The sequence below is a fragment of the Macrosteles quadrilineatus genome, unplaced genomic scaffold (genome assembly GCF_028750875.1).
Source record: "Macrosteles quadrilineatus isolate MER2022 unplaced genomic scaffold, UCM_ALF_1.0 Scaffold_9__3_contigs__length_116548681, whole genome shotgun sequence".
In the NCBI taxonomy this organism is placed as follows: Eukaryota; Metazoa; Arthropoda; class Insecta; order Hemiptera; family Cicadellidae; genus Macrosteles; species Macrosteles quadrilineatus.
In genome coordinates, this window is record NW_026542602.1 from 10,760,742 (window position 1) to 10,777,637 (window position 16,896).

The 16,896-nt window shown below is 31.5% G+C and overlaps 1 protein-coding gene across 2 annotated transcripts in view; it reads right to left on the minus strand.

The window, feature by feature from the left end:
• The window catches only part of LOC129002575 (regulating synaptic membrane exocytosis protein 1-like), a 276,072-nt gene that overhangs the window by 50,392 nt on the left and 208,784 nt on the right, over positions 1-16,896 (minus strand). For both annotated transcript variants that reach the window (XM_054430490.1, XM_054430491.1), the window contains exon 4: positions 11,250-11,346. In XM_054430490.1, the coding sequence (XP_054286465.1) occupies positions 11,250-11,346 (97 nt within the window). The remainder of the gene's footprint in view (positions 1-11,249; positions 11,347-16,896) is intronic.

A 16,896-nucleotide genomic window follows, 5' to 3' on the forward strand; every position in this document is an offset into this window, starting at 1 on the left:
ACTCGCTCTAGTACTTATTGTTTGTGTTTGAACACACGTATCCAAGATGGCCTACTCAATGTAAAATAAAGCTATCACATACGGCTTTTCAAGCTACACATTCATTAATTTTTCGTTGGAAAATTACATAATTGGTACTTGTGAGTAAAGCCAGTCGTGTGATTCTTGAAACATATAAAACTAAACGTTAAGAAAAATTAAAAGTAAGTCCAATATAACACTTGATCATACATTTACACTAATTATTCAGCTCATCATAAGTACTCAAACATTCACAAAATGACACGGATACGAAAACATTTAACAATGATGTTTAAGCATTTTACACGTATACTGGTTGAGTACGCGTGGTGTTATCGGCAGATGGCAAATAAGATGGCTTATTCGTAGTCTTGAGAATATTTAAATTCAAGACCATTGGATGTCTCAAGCCCAGGATCGCCAACAAGGGCAGATTCTTCAGGTAAGCTTTTTTGTTTGAGTATGAGACTGTGATCCTGGGGCTATATGAACCGATTGTGAATTATAATTTTATAAAATGTTAAAGGGAGACAATTTATACCACAGTTAAATTTGTCAAGGCATTTATGCTTCACATTATAAATTCTTTACGTCTAAAAAAATTATACGTAATCACAAGCTAACACAATTATCAGCTGTAATTATTCATAACATGGTATTTTTGTTTGGAATTAGGTTAACACTTGAAGATGTCATTATAGACGAAACATGTTGTTTAATTGTATTATACAAAAAAAAAGAGAAAAAAGGGTACTTGTTATTGATTGACATATTATTTATTAAATACATAAACATATGTATGTATAAACTACACATATATATACATGTTGTACGGAGAGAAACAAGCCATGTTTGTGTGAGTGTTGGAGATCGGCCACAGGTTAGCCAACATCGGCTTCTCATCTGTCAGTGTTTACAACTGGCTTGCAATTAATTAGTCCTACAACACTAAAGGTGCCTCTATTGTCTTAAAGCTGGATCTTCTTCTAATATAGTTTCTAGTGTCTTATTTGTGTATTTATAGAATTCTCCCAAAATGTTTTGTTAATCATAAAGCATTGTTTAATATTGTATATTTTAATACACTTGATTTTTAAATGTATTTTTTATCTAAATAACATATTTTTGGGTAGTACAGTATCAGAAATAGGAATAATTTTCATTGCACAGTTTTTGGAAATAAACAAATGATGTAAACTTTTAAGTTTTCTCATCGAATAAATGCCTGAAAATATGTTGTATTATTGCTCGAGATATTAGTAATTTGTGAAAAATTCTGTAAAAGATCATCAGGTAGGAGATTCTTTAGCCAAAAGACCCCCCCCCCCATCTGGTTGATTTATTTGTTTGGGCCATTTTGCTGGAGGGGTGGATTTTATCTCCTGCAAATCCACAAACATTATGATGGGCTTGGATCAAAAGGGGTTTGCAATTTTTTTATATACAATGTCTCGCGTAGGCTTAGACATTGAGGGGAAGATCGCAGGATAAGCGTGTGCTCATAGTGCATTTTATATATAGTGGCAAACTAATTATCAGTCATTAGTTACAATCACTCGCAAACTCAAATTTTCCTGAACACAAAACATTATTCTCCATAATTTACTAAGAAAATGAACATTTTTGTCAATTTTATTTGAATAAAACATGTAGTTCTTCCAAACAGGTCAGATATTGACCCGGGGATTTCAGAGCTCTTTCCTAATCCGCCACTTTCGCCAGTAAGCCTATTTTCGGTCGCCTTTTGTGGTTTAAAGCTGTATTTCCTTTCTGTTCACGACGGGTTTATTCGGTTACATGTCTAAGATATGGTATTTTTATTACCTATAAAAATACTATAGTTTTATATTAGTTTAGTAAAAATTCTGAAACGAAGAGGTAATTAAATACGGTAATTAAAGTTAAGCAATAAATACAAATTTTATGAAAAGTGAGAAAATGTTAAAGTAAAAAAAATAGTAATGTTAAGTTAAAATTAGTTGTTAAAGTAACGGCGATAAAAAATCGATACTTATTAAATTAGAAGTATTTTTATTTTCTTATATTCGTGTAAGACTGTATATCGACTTTTGAAATTCTGTGTCTTGTATGAAAATAAAATGGACGTATTTGCTCAATCTAAAATTCCTACATGAATCATTCAACAACGTTTTTTAACCAAATATAACTAGGCCTATATTATAGCAACGCAATGTTTTACAAGCTAAAACTACGTAATCTCTGTCAATTCGCAATCCCCGTTTTCCAAAGGATATAACCAACAGCCAGTGGAGATTTATTAACAAGCTTAAACATTGATAACAACAAATAAACATTGAATAATCTCTTTTAGCGACTGCACGTAATGTATTGAAAATGAAAGCTTTCGCTTTGTGGTTTCAGCTCATCAATGTTGTCATTAATGCTCACTTTGATGTTGAATTATCAGCCCAATGTGAATTTTAAGTTTGTTTGCAACTTTAATTTTAATTTAAACATCTTTGCCACCAAGACTGATATTTGAATATAATATAATAGGTTACGTACCTTATTCCGTCTTCAGTCTTAATTTTAATCTTTATACAACATATATTCCCTATTAGACTTGAAGTACATTGGCCACTACTGTATGTGTCATTGACTAATGTAATAGCATGTTTTAATGAATATAATAACGAACTGTTATAGTATGAATTGTAAAATATTATGTGTACTTTTCATGGCCTAAAGTATGCCAACATACTTTTTCCTACAGTTGCCTAACAATGTACATGTTCTCTCACTGATTTGAGAAAGCAAAGTGACCAATTCGCTCATCAGTGAGACAATGTTAACAATGTTAACAATGTTAACATTGTCTCACTCTAATTACTTTGTCTCACTCCAGATTTGCAATGTGAATTCACGAAATAGTGAGCGCGTAACATGCAGACAAGGTCGTATGCGCGCGAAATACGTTGGCAGCACTGGCTGTAAATCAGCTGGTCAGCTAGTTGTACTGTTGTTGATCGTGTTGATCATTAAATGTCATATTAAAAGCTCACTTCGTTGTAAAAATATGTCACGTTTCTTTACTAATTTAATTGTTTTATTGTAACTGTAGGAAAAATATAATGTGCAACTCGAGTGCAAAGTGCAATTGCTTCACTCGAGAAACCATTCCTCACTCGCCTACGGCTCGTGAGTAAGGATTTTTCTCGAGTGAGTCAATTGCTCACTTTGCTCACTAGCTGCACAAATAACTATTTCGCAATATTTTTTGGGGTTTTAATTCCTACTGAGCGCTTGGGATTCTCTAAATTAAGAGACAAGAGAATGCTATGGATATAATTTTCCATGTATTAAACGAGTTTACAAAAGTGTTAAACTACCTTAGTTTACGATATCCCTATAAGCAATTACAGGGTTGATTACTTTTCTTTATAGTTAAATTAATACTAAGTTAAGGTAATACTGAAATTCTAAGTTTTTTGTGTAAAAATAAGCAAATCTAGTCAGGGTGCACATAATTTTGCCTTATCTTACGACTAAAAAAGGTTTTATTTCAGTTATTCATCATCCGATCTTTTTGATCTTGTTACCGTTTGATAGGAAATTTTAAATGCTAAAAGAAAGAGTCATTGAAATTCTTTGTTAGAATTAGCCGTTTTTGAGTTATTTAAATTATAACAAGCGGCCACCATTTTGAAATTTCGAATTGGACCAACATTATTTTTTTCTATATGAGGTATTTTCTACCTTAACATATTTACCAAGTTGTCTAATATTTGGTTGTAACAATTCAAGGATAAAACTATTTATGTATAAAAACAAAATTGCGGATATCGGATAAATATGCATTTTCGGATATACCTTTAAATCATAACCAACCAGTAGAACCAATGCTTGTGAAAAACGATTTTCTTTTATACGATGCAAACACAAACAAAATAATATTTTAGCAATTTTACAAAATATGTTGTAACGTATATGTTTAGTTAACAATAAAGGACATTATTAAAACCTATACAATACTGGCTTGCTCTGAAGAAGGTAACTTTATGAAAAGCAGTGAAATGTTAAATGCAGTAGGAGTATTAATAATAATTATTGTGAACAAAATACAGACTAATTGAAATAATGTAGAATTCTCTTTTGTACAAAATTCTTAATTTGTTAACTTTTACCTTTATATTCTAAAAAAAAATGACACATGTAAAACTAATAATTATCTCACAGAAAAGGGAAAAGAGAACAATACGTTTTTACCACATGTTAAAGTACAGCAATTATAATTTAGCTGCATTGTTCCGTACAAAGGTGAACTCTCTTTAAATGACAGAGGAGGGGAGGATTAAGTCCCGCAACTAAGTCAGATTAGTTGTTAAGTCTCGTTTCTCCATTGTGCTCTATCATCAATCAAATGATTTTCTTACTTGGACTTTAATTAGGATTTATTTGTCATGAGTGCTGATGTTGGATGCAGTTAAATCAATTTTGATCAGACTAAATATGTCAGTTTTGGGGAAACTCCATATATCTCTTCAATAAAGTAAATCAAAATGCTAGGCCCTTTGGGAATTTGGAAGAAAATCGGTTCCTATATAATTTCAAAATAATTGATTTGAAAACTTTGATTTGATAATTAAATATGATTTTCATTATTTCCATTTGTACAATTATTTTTCAAGTGCTCATGATTATTGTGTAGGTTTGTATAAAACCGTAAGTGTTAAGTGGTAGACAACAAATATTTTCCTTCTCATAAAATTGTAAACTAATTAAAATAGATAAAGAGAGACAAAAAATAAATAAAAAAGTATCGATAGCAAATATCGGGTAGATACCACAGTTGAAAACCACCGGTGGGACACAAAATAGCTGTAAACCATAAAATCAATGCCATCTCTTTGTTTACGGCCCATTTTCACACTAACTCAAACACACATGTTGCGCCATCCGAAATATATAAATGGCTTTTCCATCGCGTTTTATACGAATAAATAAACATTGATGGGCTGTAACAAATATAGCTCTATAACTGTAAATGTATTGAATTGGACTTTTTTTACAAATTAATTTGGATGAAAAATAGAAGAAACTGAATTATTTTTTGGGGAATAAAAATGACTTTTATAAATAAGATTTCAGTGTTTTAGCCTCATTTTCATTTTATGAAATATTTAATTTTGTATATACCTTCACAGAGATAGCAATAATTCAGCAAAACTGACACAGCACGCTCAGTGACAATTTCTTACAGCAAGACTCATAGTAAAACGCATTCTCTCTACTTTTAATAAGCAGTTCTTTTCATTTACATTAACTGCCATATCATTATGTATAGGAAAGATTTCACTGAGTATCATTCAAGTAATGCTTGTTCGTAATTTAAATTAAAAAAATAAATAAATACTTTGCCTGTGAATACCATAATATTTTGAAGTATATTCGAAATTAGCTTTGGTAGAAAACTTTTTCACAAATATTGAGTTTGAATTAAAAAAAAAAATTGAAATTGCCTCCTAATTGGAATTTTTATGCAATGTGAAGTCAATGTGTAATTTAAATACTAAACAAAACAAAAATGGATGAAATATTTTGTTATGCTTAAACATTCAGATACAAGAAAACTAATCTTACAACAACAAAATTTCATATTATAGTTCATGTTTTGCCCTTGAGTTTTAATGTAGTGCATTAATGATAATAGTAGGGTGTTATTTTCCACGATCCATATACTAATTATACACCATAAATCTACATAATACCACCACAATATTCAGATTTTGGTTGCTGAAAGAAGTATTAACATTTTAGAGGTATAAATTAATTAACGAGAGAAGCTCTGTTGGAGGCCACAGACTTTTAACTACTTTAAGGCTATTACCGCTAAGACGTCAAAAAATACTCTCCGATTTTCGCTTTTTACTCTCACCAAGGGTTTTAATAAGAGCTTGGGGAACCGAAATGTAGTTGCTACGAACATTGGTCCATAAAGAGATTCAGAAAGATATTAAACTCAACATGGTGAAAATAGATTTAAAATATGCACTTTTTGTTTACTGAACAAAACGTGTTTCACTAAAATAAAGAACTAGCCTATTGTCAAATTATGCAAAAAATTGAAAAATATAAAGCTAAATATTGGTTTTTATAACATTTATTTTTATTCTTAAAGAAGTTTGTTCGGTAAAAAAAATTATTAATTACATTAAAACGTTATAAACATTACGTTAAAACAATAATTCCTACTATTTCTAGCGTCATTCCGATTCCAGTTTATTTAAATTATATATATATATTAATGTAATTTAATCACCCTTTAATGTGAAGTTAAAACTCCTAAATCCAATACAGTTGTATTCGATAGTTGTTTAGCTTAAACTGCAGACATCTATTTGAGCCCGAGACATAATGGAGGCTCTAACGGAATCATTTACCAGAAACTGCAATCATAGATAAAAGGCTGCAATGAAGAACAGGAGAACCAACTAATCTAATCTATTACAAGGTAGGAATAGATCAAGCCAAGCGTCTGAGTAATACCTTCAAGTATTTTTTCAACACCTTTATTTACTTACACGCATAAACTCAAACAGAATTACCCTTATTAAATGATTATATAAGTTATACAGTCTAAAATAATATTCTTATTGTTTTATCAAAGCCAAAAGCAGTTGTTAGGAGATACACGATTGATTTGGTGGAAAATAAGTCAAAATCTTCTAAAATAAAAAAAAAATACCTCTATTGAACTTTTTAATGTCGCCTATAAGACACTAGCACAAACCCCTTGGTGAAGAATATTTGAACATTTTTGGTTCAGTATTTTGTCGGTGAAGTGTCTAACATACATTATGGTTGTACAGTATATCACAGGTCTACCAACTACGGACCATTACTATGACGACTCATTATGGGATTATACATCCGTTACATTATCCCCTCAATCCTGTAATGCAACGCCATCATGTTATGTTGAAACATTACCGTGGTAATCAACTTCAGTAAGCGTGTCGAATATTTTAAACTGTTCCTAAAATATATGGAAATATTATGTTCACTTAATTTCTCGTTTTGATGAAAGCTATGTATATTTTGGAAGGGAATTGTAGTCACTTAAACTTGAAATAAAATCATAATTTAAGTGAAAAACTAATATACCTAATAAGAAGTAAAATAAAATGGCTGCAGACTTAAGTAACTACGTTGGGACAATATGTTGACTATCTGCAAAGTTTGAATCTCCAAGTTTTAGTCACGACTTGGATGTCCCGGTCTGTTTGTTGAGAAAGACAAACTTAAAAATTGAAGCCACTTCTGTGTCTAGCTACTTTAGAATTGCATTGCTCGCTACTTTGTTTACAACAATGGGCTTAGTTAAATGTTTTTTTTTTTTATGTAAAAGATCATAAGCTACTGTATATTTTAGGCAAATTTCTTTCTTATAGGCTCAAGAACATAAGTCCGTTAAAGGCCTGAATGGTTAACATTTGTTTTAAAATTGTAGTACTGGTTTCGTGGGAAAATAAATAGCACCGAATAAATACAGTTAGGGTACAATACAACTAGATAATTTTAGTCACCCTGTTAAGGAAGATCAATAACCAGTGATCCTCCAACGCATGATATAGAAAAGTCTCTTAGTTCCCTGCATTTGACGAGAGAGTTGTCAGCGAAGTGTTGTCTAGGGAAAAGCCAAAATAAAGTCAACGAAATTGAACATTCAACTATATAGACTCTGTTGTACTCCCTTTCGTTCATATGAAGTAAGCAATATACAAAGTTTGACGCAAAAGTTAAATTAAATAACTACCTTAGCTTTATTCATAACCCTGTCACTAATCAAGTTTGTATTTGAATTAACGTATACAATATTATAAAATAGCGTGTAATTGTAATTATTATCAACGGATGTATAATCATCATTAACTGCTAAGATAATTGTCTCATAAGACAAACTTGTGATTACACACTTCCAATAATACAGAAAAATAATTTATAAATCGATGAATATTAGCTGTTGGCTAAGAAATTTAATCGATATTTCTAATTACATTCCTAGAATCTTGTCTTAGGTACATCTCCCACTACATATCGTTCACTTTTAGCAGTGCACTTGTTTTGGTCCACCTTAAGCACTAGGTTAATTTATTAAGTAAAAAATTATAGGTAACTTAGGAAAGGGAGTCTGATCTGAACCGGAGATCTCTTACCGTGGTAAAACACAAGATCGTTAATTACATAAGTTTTTTGTAATAAGTCTACAGTTATCATAAAAAGTAAAGTTAGTTCCGTAAACATAAAGGAAAATAGCTTAAATCTATATTTTGATGTTCACATAAATACGGACCAGCCGTGATAATCGAATCTCTTTAATAGTTTTCAGGTTGTCATAAATTAGGCCTATACGTATAGTAGTTTTACGCTATAACGCCCATTTTAATACAGGACAATACAAGTTTTCGGGAGTAAGAAATTAAATCACGTGCGTTTACGGCGATAACACAAAAGCTATCTAATATTGGTTGGGGATACTTTATTTCAATACCTTTACCTTTGACACAAAACTCTTTAGGTGAGAAAACGAAAGGGGGAAAAGAAAGAAACGGAATAAATCGATAGCGCCAACTGTCTTCACCGAGTTGTCTCAGGATATGGACAACTTTTGTGGAGAAATTAATTAGAAGACTAACAGGTGACAGTTAAGTTTACCATAAGAGAAACATATGGAAATAAAATAATACTTTAAACTTCTTAATACCAAATAATACATTCACTGATAATCATTTTTGGCCTTATACCACTTTTATGAGAAACATTTGCGCTTTGTCTCCTATTGGTAAAAGAAATTAAAAGCTTTTAAATCCATTTCATTTAAGAAGGAACCTTTTACATTCGTTTTAAAAGTGCTAGAATAGCGTGTATGTACATTTTGAATGGTAAGAGTTTAAGTAGAAAGTTATTATTACAAATGCAATAATAATGTCTTAGTTAGAAGTCTTTGTATTTTTTTTATAATTGTTACGATATTCAGAGGAGAAATATTGTTGCTGGTGATACTTCTTTACCACTGTTACGTTTTCGTCATAATTTATCATATTATTTTACGACTAAATACTACATTATTTTATTAGCTATGCATATATGGTTTATATATTTTGGATTTTTTATTAAACAATTTCCTTTTCTATGAAGATATTAGGCCTAATTTTACTACCAAATATTAATGTAAATATTTCGAGCAGTTTTGCATAAAATAAAATAAAATTATTAAGTACAAAAGTGAAAATACAATTTTAAGACATTATTCTGCACCACAATGGGACTAGCCTACTTTTCAACAGGCCCACGTTGGAGGGTGTAATCGCGATATTATGAGTGCCGGTGTTAGAACAATATAGTTAAAAAATATACGAAAGAAGACATCTAAGCTTACAATTGTGCATAAAGAGGCAATACATATATACGATTAGTTTGTAAAACATTTAGATTACACATATACAACTATTCAAACGCTATTAAATACTCATTTTGGAATTTAAATTTAGATCGAGGAAGTTATGTTGGAAAGGATTTTGTTAGGTCAATTAATGAATTTATCCAACGTGGCATTGATAATTTGGCATAAATACACAGGTAAATTACTTTTCTTGATCATTATGTATAAAGGACCGTATGGTAACGATTAAAAGATAAATATCCATTTAAGATGTAATACAAAACGAAAAATATAATTAAAGTGCGTGAAACGGTGATTGATTTTAATTTTAACAACAAATGCTTTCCAAATATTATTAGATTAGATTATTAGAATAAGATAAGACCCAATAGGTGAATGGCAAGAATATGATAACATCATCATGTAAATACTACAGATGGGCCACGAATACTTGAAGCGAACTGGGCTGGGTATCTAATTAACGATTACAATTTTCTATTTTATTTTATATGCCTTATCTTGCTTTTTATTTTACAAATAGTTTGTGCTGAATGCAGTTTAAAATTGAATATATCTTCCAATTGATTCAATAGGTCACTTAAAATGGTGGAACCGTTGATGGTAAAAAAATAAATAATAAATAGGATTTTATTTATTTTTCGTAATTCGTTAACTTTTAATTTATCTAATCCTTATCTTCTTTTTACATATATTTTGCTTCTAGACCAAAATGTTTCGTTGAGGAAGTAGGCTATCTCAGGTGTGGGGCCACGTGCAAAGCAACAGATGATACAATCGATTTCTCAGCTCCCCCCTCACTTCATACCTACCCTCTCTACCACCCCCCTCATGACATGACCTCCTCTCATCCTGGCGTGCCGAAATGTTGAACCAGTCTGCATCGTTCTCAACAGTTTCAAAGTTGTATCTGATAGTAGTAAGAATATGCAGAACCAAAACTATATCAACCTACACATAGCATCAGTGAATTCTACAAAAAAATATGTGTTTGAATAATTATGCTACATTCATATTCGATGTATCATCGAATTGTCTCGTGTGTACGAAAAGAACCAATTTAACTAGGTGATGTTTAAGTTATGGTTAACATACGGTTTTGTGGAGAATACTTTAGTGGTAAGTCCAAACAACATACATTAGAGTTAGGCTGAGAAACACACGGAGAAATTTACAGTATACATATAAAACACCTTATACGGAATGCCTACAGTATTCTGATGAATGTGGAGGATGCAGAGTATATGAACCCAACATATCGTTGTATGGACCACACTCTCACATCAATAGCCGATATTTCGTCTAACGAACGTAAATTGGATGATGGAGATGCCCTCGATGGTGATTCTCAGTTCTAGATGGCACCAGTTTTGAGACAGAAGGCGGACCCTCTCATTCCAAGTCCCAAGAGAGCCAGACATTAGCATTAAGTCTTTGTTTCGGTAATTAATTGTCATCTTACTATTATAATTGTCCAGTCAATAAAGGGGTTGTAGAGGACATGGAGGGGGAAATATTTTTGTGGGAATGTGTTAGGGGTAGTTAGAAGAAAGTCCCCACCCCTAGCTCTGCTGCTTTAGCGGGAGAGGGGGGGGGGAAAGACCCCTTTTTTAGTTTTTTTTTACTTCTACACTGAATACCCAGTCGGTTTAGTAGTTTTTGAGTTTATCTCAAACAAACACACTGACAGACAAACAGATACCACCTCTTCTTTATAATAGTATAGATTAATTTGTATCTATTTAAGAGTATATTTATGAACATATGCAACTGATTGTATAGCATTTTTCAATTATATGGTACTCACGGTTTAGGTATGGCGGGTTCCTCGGGCTTGGTAGGGGTAGCAGAGTCAGGGGGTGTGGAGGCTTCTGGTTGGCGGGTTGTGGGGGTCATCCTCGTTACTAGAAAAAAGACATACTATGTCAGAATAAAGCTCAGAGCTTAGACAAACAGTTAAACGTAGTCAGAACTGAGTAGATACTTCACGCCTAGTGATTAGAAGAACACTAATTCAACTATCAGAAAACTATGTAGTTTTCGATGGATTAAAACTGGGGCTAGCCTTTTTTTTTTAAAGAGAAAATCGTCCTGTCTCTCAACTTAGTTATTAACACATCTGTCATCTCACTCATTCAACAATTCTCACTCATCTTGACCATAAAATACACGCTTATGAAACTGATTTAATCAACATTAGAAAATATCCAAAACATTTAGGCCTAAAGACAAAAAAAATATCATGAGGTGATTAAATTAGGCTCGTGTGAACTATTTCCTGAAATGCCTACATGAAAGGCAACATAAGACTAACAGCGAAGTAGCTTGGTGAGTTGGGGTCGCAGTCGGAGTCAAAGTCATAACAGCGATATCGTGGGTGGGCGTCCCAGTGCAAATACTACGAATATTTAATAGTACCTACAGTAAACTGTTGTATGTACCCTTTGCTTTGCTTGAAACGTGCCATTAACAAGCCATAAATATAAAAACAAACCAAAATTGTTGCTTAAAAAAAATACACGAAACCCCTTCATAAAATATAGCTTTCAGCCTAAGCTAGTTCGTAACTGCTCTATTAGACTTTAAGTCAAATAGGGGGTTTTTTTTAAATATATTTAGTAAACTGAGATTTTCTGTAGGAGTTACATGGATAAATTTTTAATACGTTTTTCAACAAGCAACTGTGGCAGTAGCATGGGTAAGGATAGTAGATTTTAAAATATCATGTCACACAGAAATACAAAAAATCTCCATGATTGGAATAAACACCAATCGCCATTTTAGCGAGATGCCAAATATTTGCGTTCCAAAACAAACGTCAACCATCACTAATGAACGACAAAGCATACAAACCCGAGCAATCCTGGCTGTGCAAAATGATGTTTTCTGATTTATAATGCACGTTGATGCAAACCAAGTTACAAGCAAGATTAATAATTTGTTATTTTCATTTTGCCTCAAATATTGTCCGTATTCTATACAGAATTTCAGCAACGAGTAATCTGTGGAAATAGACTTCTTTATTTTAATGTATCACGTTCCATAAAAAATCGTTACTACTTTTAAGATGGAAAATGTAGAGATAATTGTATCGTTCAGCGAAGAAAAATGATGCAGTTTTAGTCAACTATAAAAGGTCAATTAGGATAGAAAGTTGCAGTTTCGTTGGATGAAGTGTCTTATGCTGTATATAGCAACGCTGATGAATATTCGAAGACAAATGAATATTGTTAAACAAATCTAAAACATTGCAATACAGCGTTTAATGTGCTATTAAGAACTCTAGAGTTCAATACTTCCAGTTAGAGACAGCTCCATCATTTATATTAATTTCTGGGAACTGCCTGAGGCTGGGGCGGCCGTTCTGCTTTTGATATCGCAGCCATCAATTTTATTACAAATTGAACGTTGAAATAAAAACTCTTTCATTTCACTATTCTATTTTGCCATTAATAATTTAGGACCTGGTTATTTTAATATGGTTAATTAATAATGGCAGAATTAGTTATTTTTATTAATAATTTAATTATTGGCAGTGTATGACTAGATAGTTTACTGTTGGCCAGAAACAGGTAGTAAAGAAGAAAGTAAGTTTTGATATCGGCCAGCACAATCAAAGTATAATTTTGTGTTACAGAGTGTCCTGAAAGTAAACGGCGAATCTCTGGGAAATTGTATTATGGGTAAAAATGAAGCGTAAGGATAAAGTTTTACAAAATCGCTTCGATAACCAGATCGAGATTTACTTTAGCATACATACCAAGTGTCATAAAGACATATTTGAACAGTACAAAAATAAAATTCTTTATGTAAAAATACAAAATTGCATATATTATATTACTTCCATTTCATATCTTAGGTAAAAAAAAAATTAAGACAGTGTTTTGATTGGTTGTATTTATGCACAGTTATACTACCGATTTTTTATATTCAAAACAAAATAAATATCCTAATATTAAGAGCGTATAAATTTGCAAAATGAGAGCGATCGAAGAAAATCGTTATTGGAGACAATCAGTCCCAGAAGTGTGCACAAGGAACTGACAGCAGAAACATCATTGTTGTTGCCATCAAAGCATTTACTGCGATATCGTTCACTTTAAGGACATCCTTTGTTACGACCTTTTAAGTTACGAATTCAGATGACATATTAATGCAAGGACATTTACCGATTAAAAACACTAATCTGTAACAGTCTAGATTGAGGTTTAGATTAAATAATAATAGGCTAATTTATTTTATAGAGATAAGATTTTTACTGAGCTTCACCTCACCTCATATGTTTACCACTATCAATCCAGATTTAGTAGCCATCGCACTGAGGTTGAAATAGCTTAATACACATCTTAATTTTTCGAACAAACTAAAATTCACATAATGGAAGTTTACTTAATTTTGATTATGAGTTAAACTAATTTGATAGTGTATGCTTTTAGCTATTACTGTCCTAAAAGGTGGAAGCATACTTTATAGTTTTTTCTTCACATTGTTGAGTTACTGGTTGAGGGTCGGGGTGAACGGAAGGTCGACCCAGGTGGGCTGGGTGATATAACACGACCAAGGGATGCATAAAGTGGTCACACACAAATGGGGTCCCAGCTCTACTCAAATACTTTACCCAACTAACTGTCCTTTTGTACCTTACTCGGCACCACCTAACCCATAGAAATTTCGCACACTCTTCAGTTTTAAATCAATCGTTACGTAAAAATGTATTTTTCATTATTTTGATTTTGTATACTATACAATTCTACTTTAAAAACGTATTAAAAAATTGAAAAACATCTTACTTCCTATTAAAAAACTGAAAAGTTCCGTCTTACAAATAATTACGAATGATTCCAGAAATAGTGGGTAAAATTACTATTCATTTACTTGTTGTAAATTTAATACGAAAATCTTGCAAAGCTTTGAATTTAGATTGTGATGTGCACATAAGCTACTTAAATCCCCTAAGATTACTTTTATGAATAGTTATACAACTTTTAAGGCTACTTACACAATATTTGGGTTATATTAATTCATTTATGTAGTAAGTATTTGAACTTTTTACTCATACAGTTTATTTTACAGTGTTTTTGGTTGCTACATAAGATTTGAAATTCACAAAGTTTAAATTGACTTGGTTGTTTCGTTTCTGAATGTCGTTACGTTATACGACGTTACGATAAATAATTTTACTAAAACCTCAATAACCTATTTCTATTACCTTTGATTGCGTCTCAATACAAAATTTAAAAATTTAAAAATTTTCAAGATCTTTGTTAAACCATAAAACAATCAATACGAATTGCAAGGAATGTAGCTAATATGCCACGCTTTTGATCTCAAATAAACATTTTCAAAAAACATTAAGAAAGAATTCAGGATTCAAAATTGTCTATAATTAAAATCGTGTAGTTTTAACGAACCATAAGCTATGTGCTAGTTTATTTATGATTTTTTGTTAAATAAAATTAAAGCCTCCTTTGAGCTATGATAATACACACCTGGCTGATATACTACATCTGCTCGTTCAATAAGGTAAGTATAGGCCTATACCTTATTAAAAGGTGATTTTACTAAAGATACAACAATGTGTCAGTTTGACACTCGAAGAAGTAGGTTATTCCTAGTTGATGGTTGTTTTTGCTAATAAAGACAAGTTGAATAGTCAATTTGACTTGGGGAATTGGGTTAGTGCAGTTTAAATGGGACAGAAGGTTGGCCTTTATAAATGTAGTTTGCAGCACAGTTTATACTGTTTGATTCATATGACCTGTTAATAACAACGAGGTTGCCAAGGGAATACCATGACATGGTATGGCTAGTAGTTACTGTTAAAATTACAGGTCGCTTTGAAACATCTCTCTTAAAACACTATAATTTGTCTGATGGCCACATCTCTCGTATTTTAAGGGTGTTTGGTCGCAAAATTTCATGTCTGATTTTTTGTTATTGTTTAGTTGTACTAAAAATTAGAGATACAAATATATAAGAAAAAATGTTTTATTTTGAATATTAAGCGAGATATGGAGCTTAAAAGTAGTAAATTTTTAATCTTTGGTACCAGTTCACAGGGAGAATGGGTAATGCGATTCTCACCAAAATTTGCATTCAGGTGTGGAAAAATAAGATAATAATCACTAGCTTTTTAAAATTAAAAAATAAAATAAAAAATTTATTTTTTATTTTTTATAAATTTTTTAAAAAATTAAAAAAAATTTTTTAAAAATTTAAAAATAGCTCTTTGTTTTTGGGAAAAATGTATCTGTATGTTGGAATAAAAAAAAATTTGATATGTTAACTCGTTTGGGCTGTGAATTCGTACCTTTGATGCCTTGCGCTGTCGGAGCACTACTCGTTGAGAGTTTGTACACTAACACCGGGGCTTTAGAATACTTTAACATCACGTAATTATTAACATCCTTTAACATTGAAAGAATACGTTTATCGTTGTATTCTAAAGCCCCGGTGTTAGTGTACACACTCTCAACGAGTAGTGCTCCGACAGCGCAAGGCATCAAAGGTACGAATTCACAGCCCAAACGAGTTAACATATCACATTTTTTTTTATTCCAACATACAGATACATTTTTCCCAAAAACAAAGAGCTATTTTTAAATTTTTTTTAAAATTTTTTTAATTTTTTAAAAAATTTATAAAAAATAAAAAATAAATTTTTTATTTTATTTTTTAATTTTAAATAGCTAGTGATTATTATCTTATTTTTCCACACCTGAATGCAAATTTTGGTGAGAATCGCATTACCCATTCTCCCTGTGAACTGGTACCAAAGATTAAAAATTTACTACTTTCAAGCTCCATATTTTGCTTAATATTCAAAATAAATAATTTTTTCTTATATACTTGTATCTCTAATTTTTAGTACAATTGAACAATAACAAAAAATAAGACATCAAATTTTTGACCAAACACCCTCTAACAACACCCCTCAACACCCTCAAACACCCCTCTAAATGTTTTTGTAATAAAAATTACCTAATTGCAATAATTTGTCCATTCTATTCTTTTACTTTAAGACAAAGGCAAAGAATACATTTTAAGAATTCTACCTATTTAAGCGGAATGCAACATCTGAGCCCGATAACGACCTCGCTTGGAATTACACAAATGTCAATACTATGATTATTGTTGTTGAATATGTAAGCATCTTGATACACCGGAATCTATTGGTTGAAGGGTAGTCTCACATGTCATTACCTGCTACAAAAAAAAAAAAAAAAAAAAAAAAAAAAAAAAAAAAAACAGTGAAATATATAGTAGTAGAATGGGAGCAAAAAATATTTGATAAATAAATCTACTATAAGCTTTATTAGATTGCACTCATATGATATGTGATAGTAAGGCTGATATGTAGTTTATTTCCACGCAAGAATCTTCAACACACTGGAGCCTACAAAGGTTATTACGCAATATGACTACAGCTGAGTTATTGCCTAGGCAAAGTACAC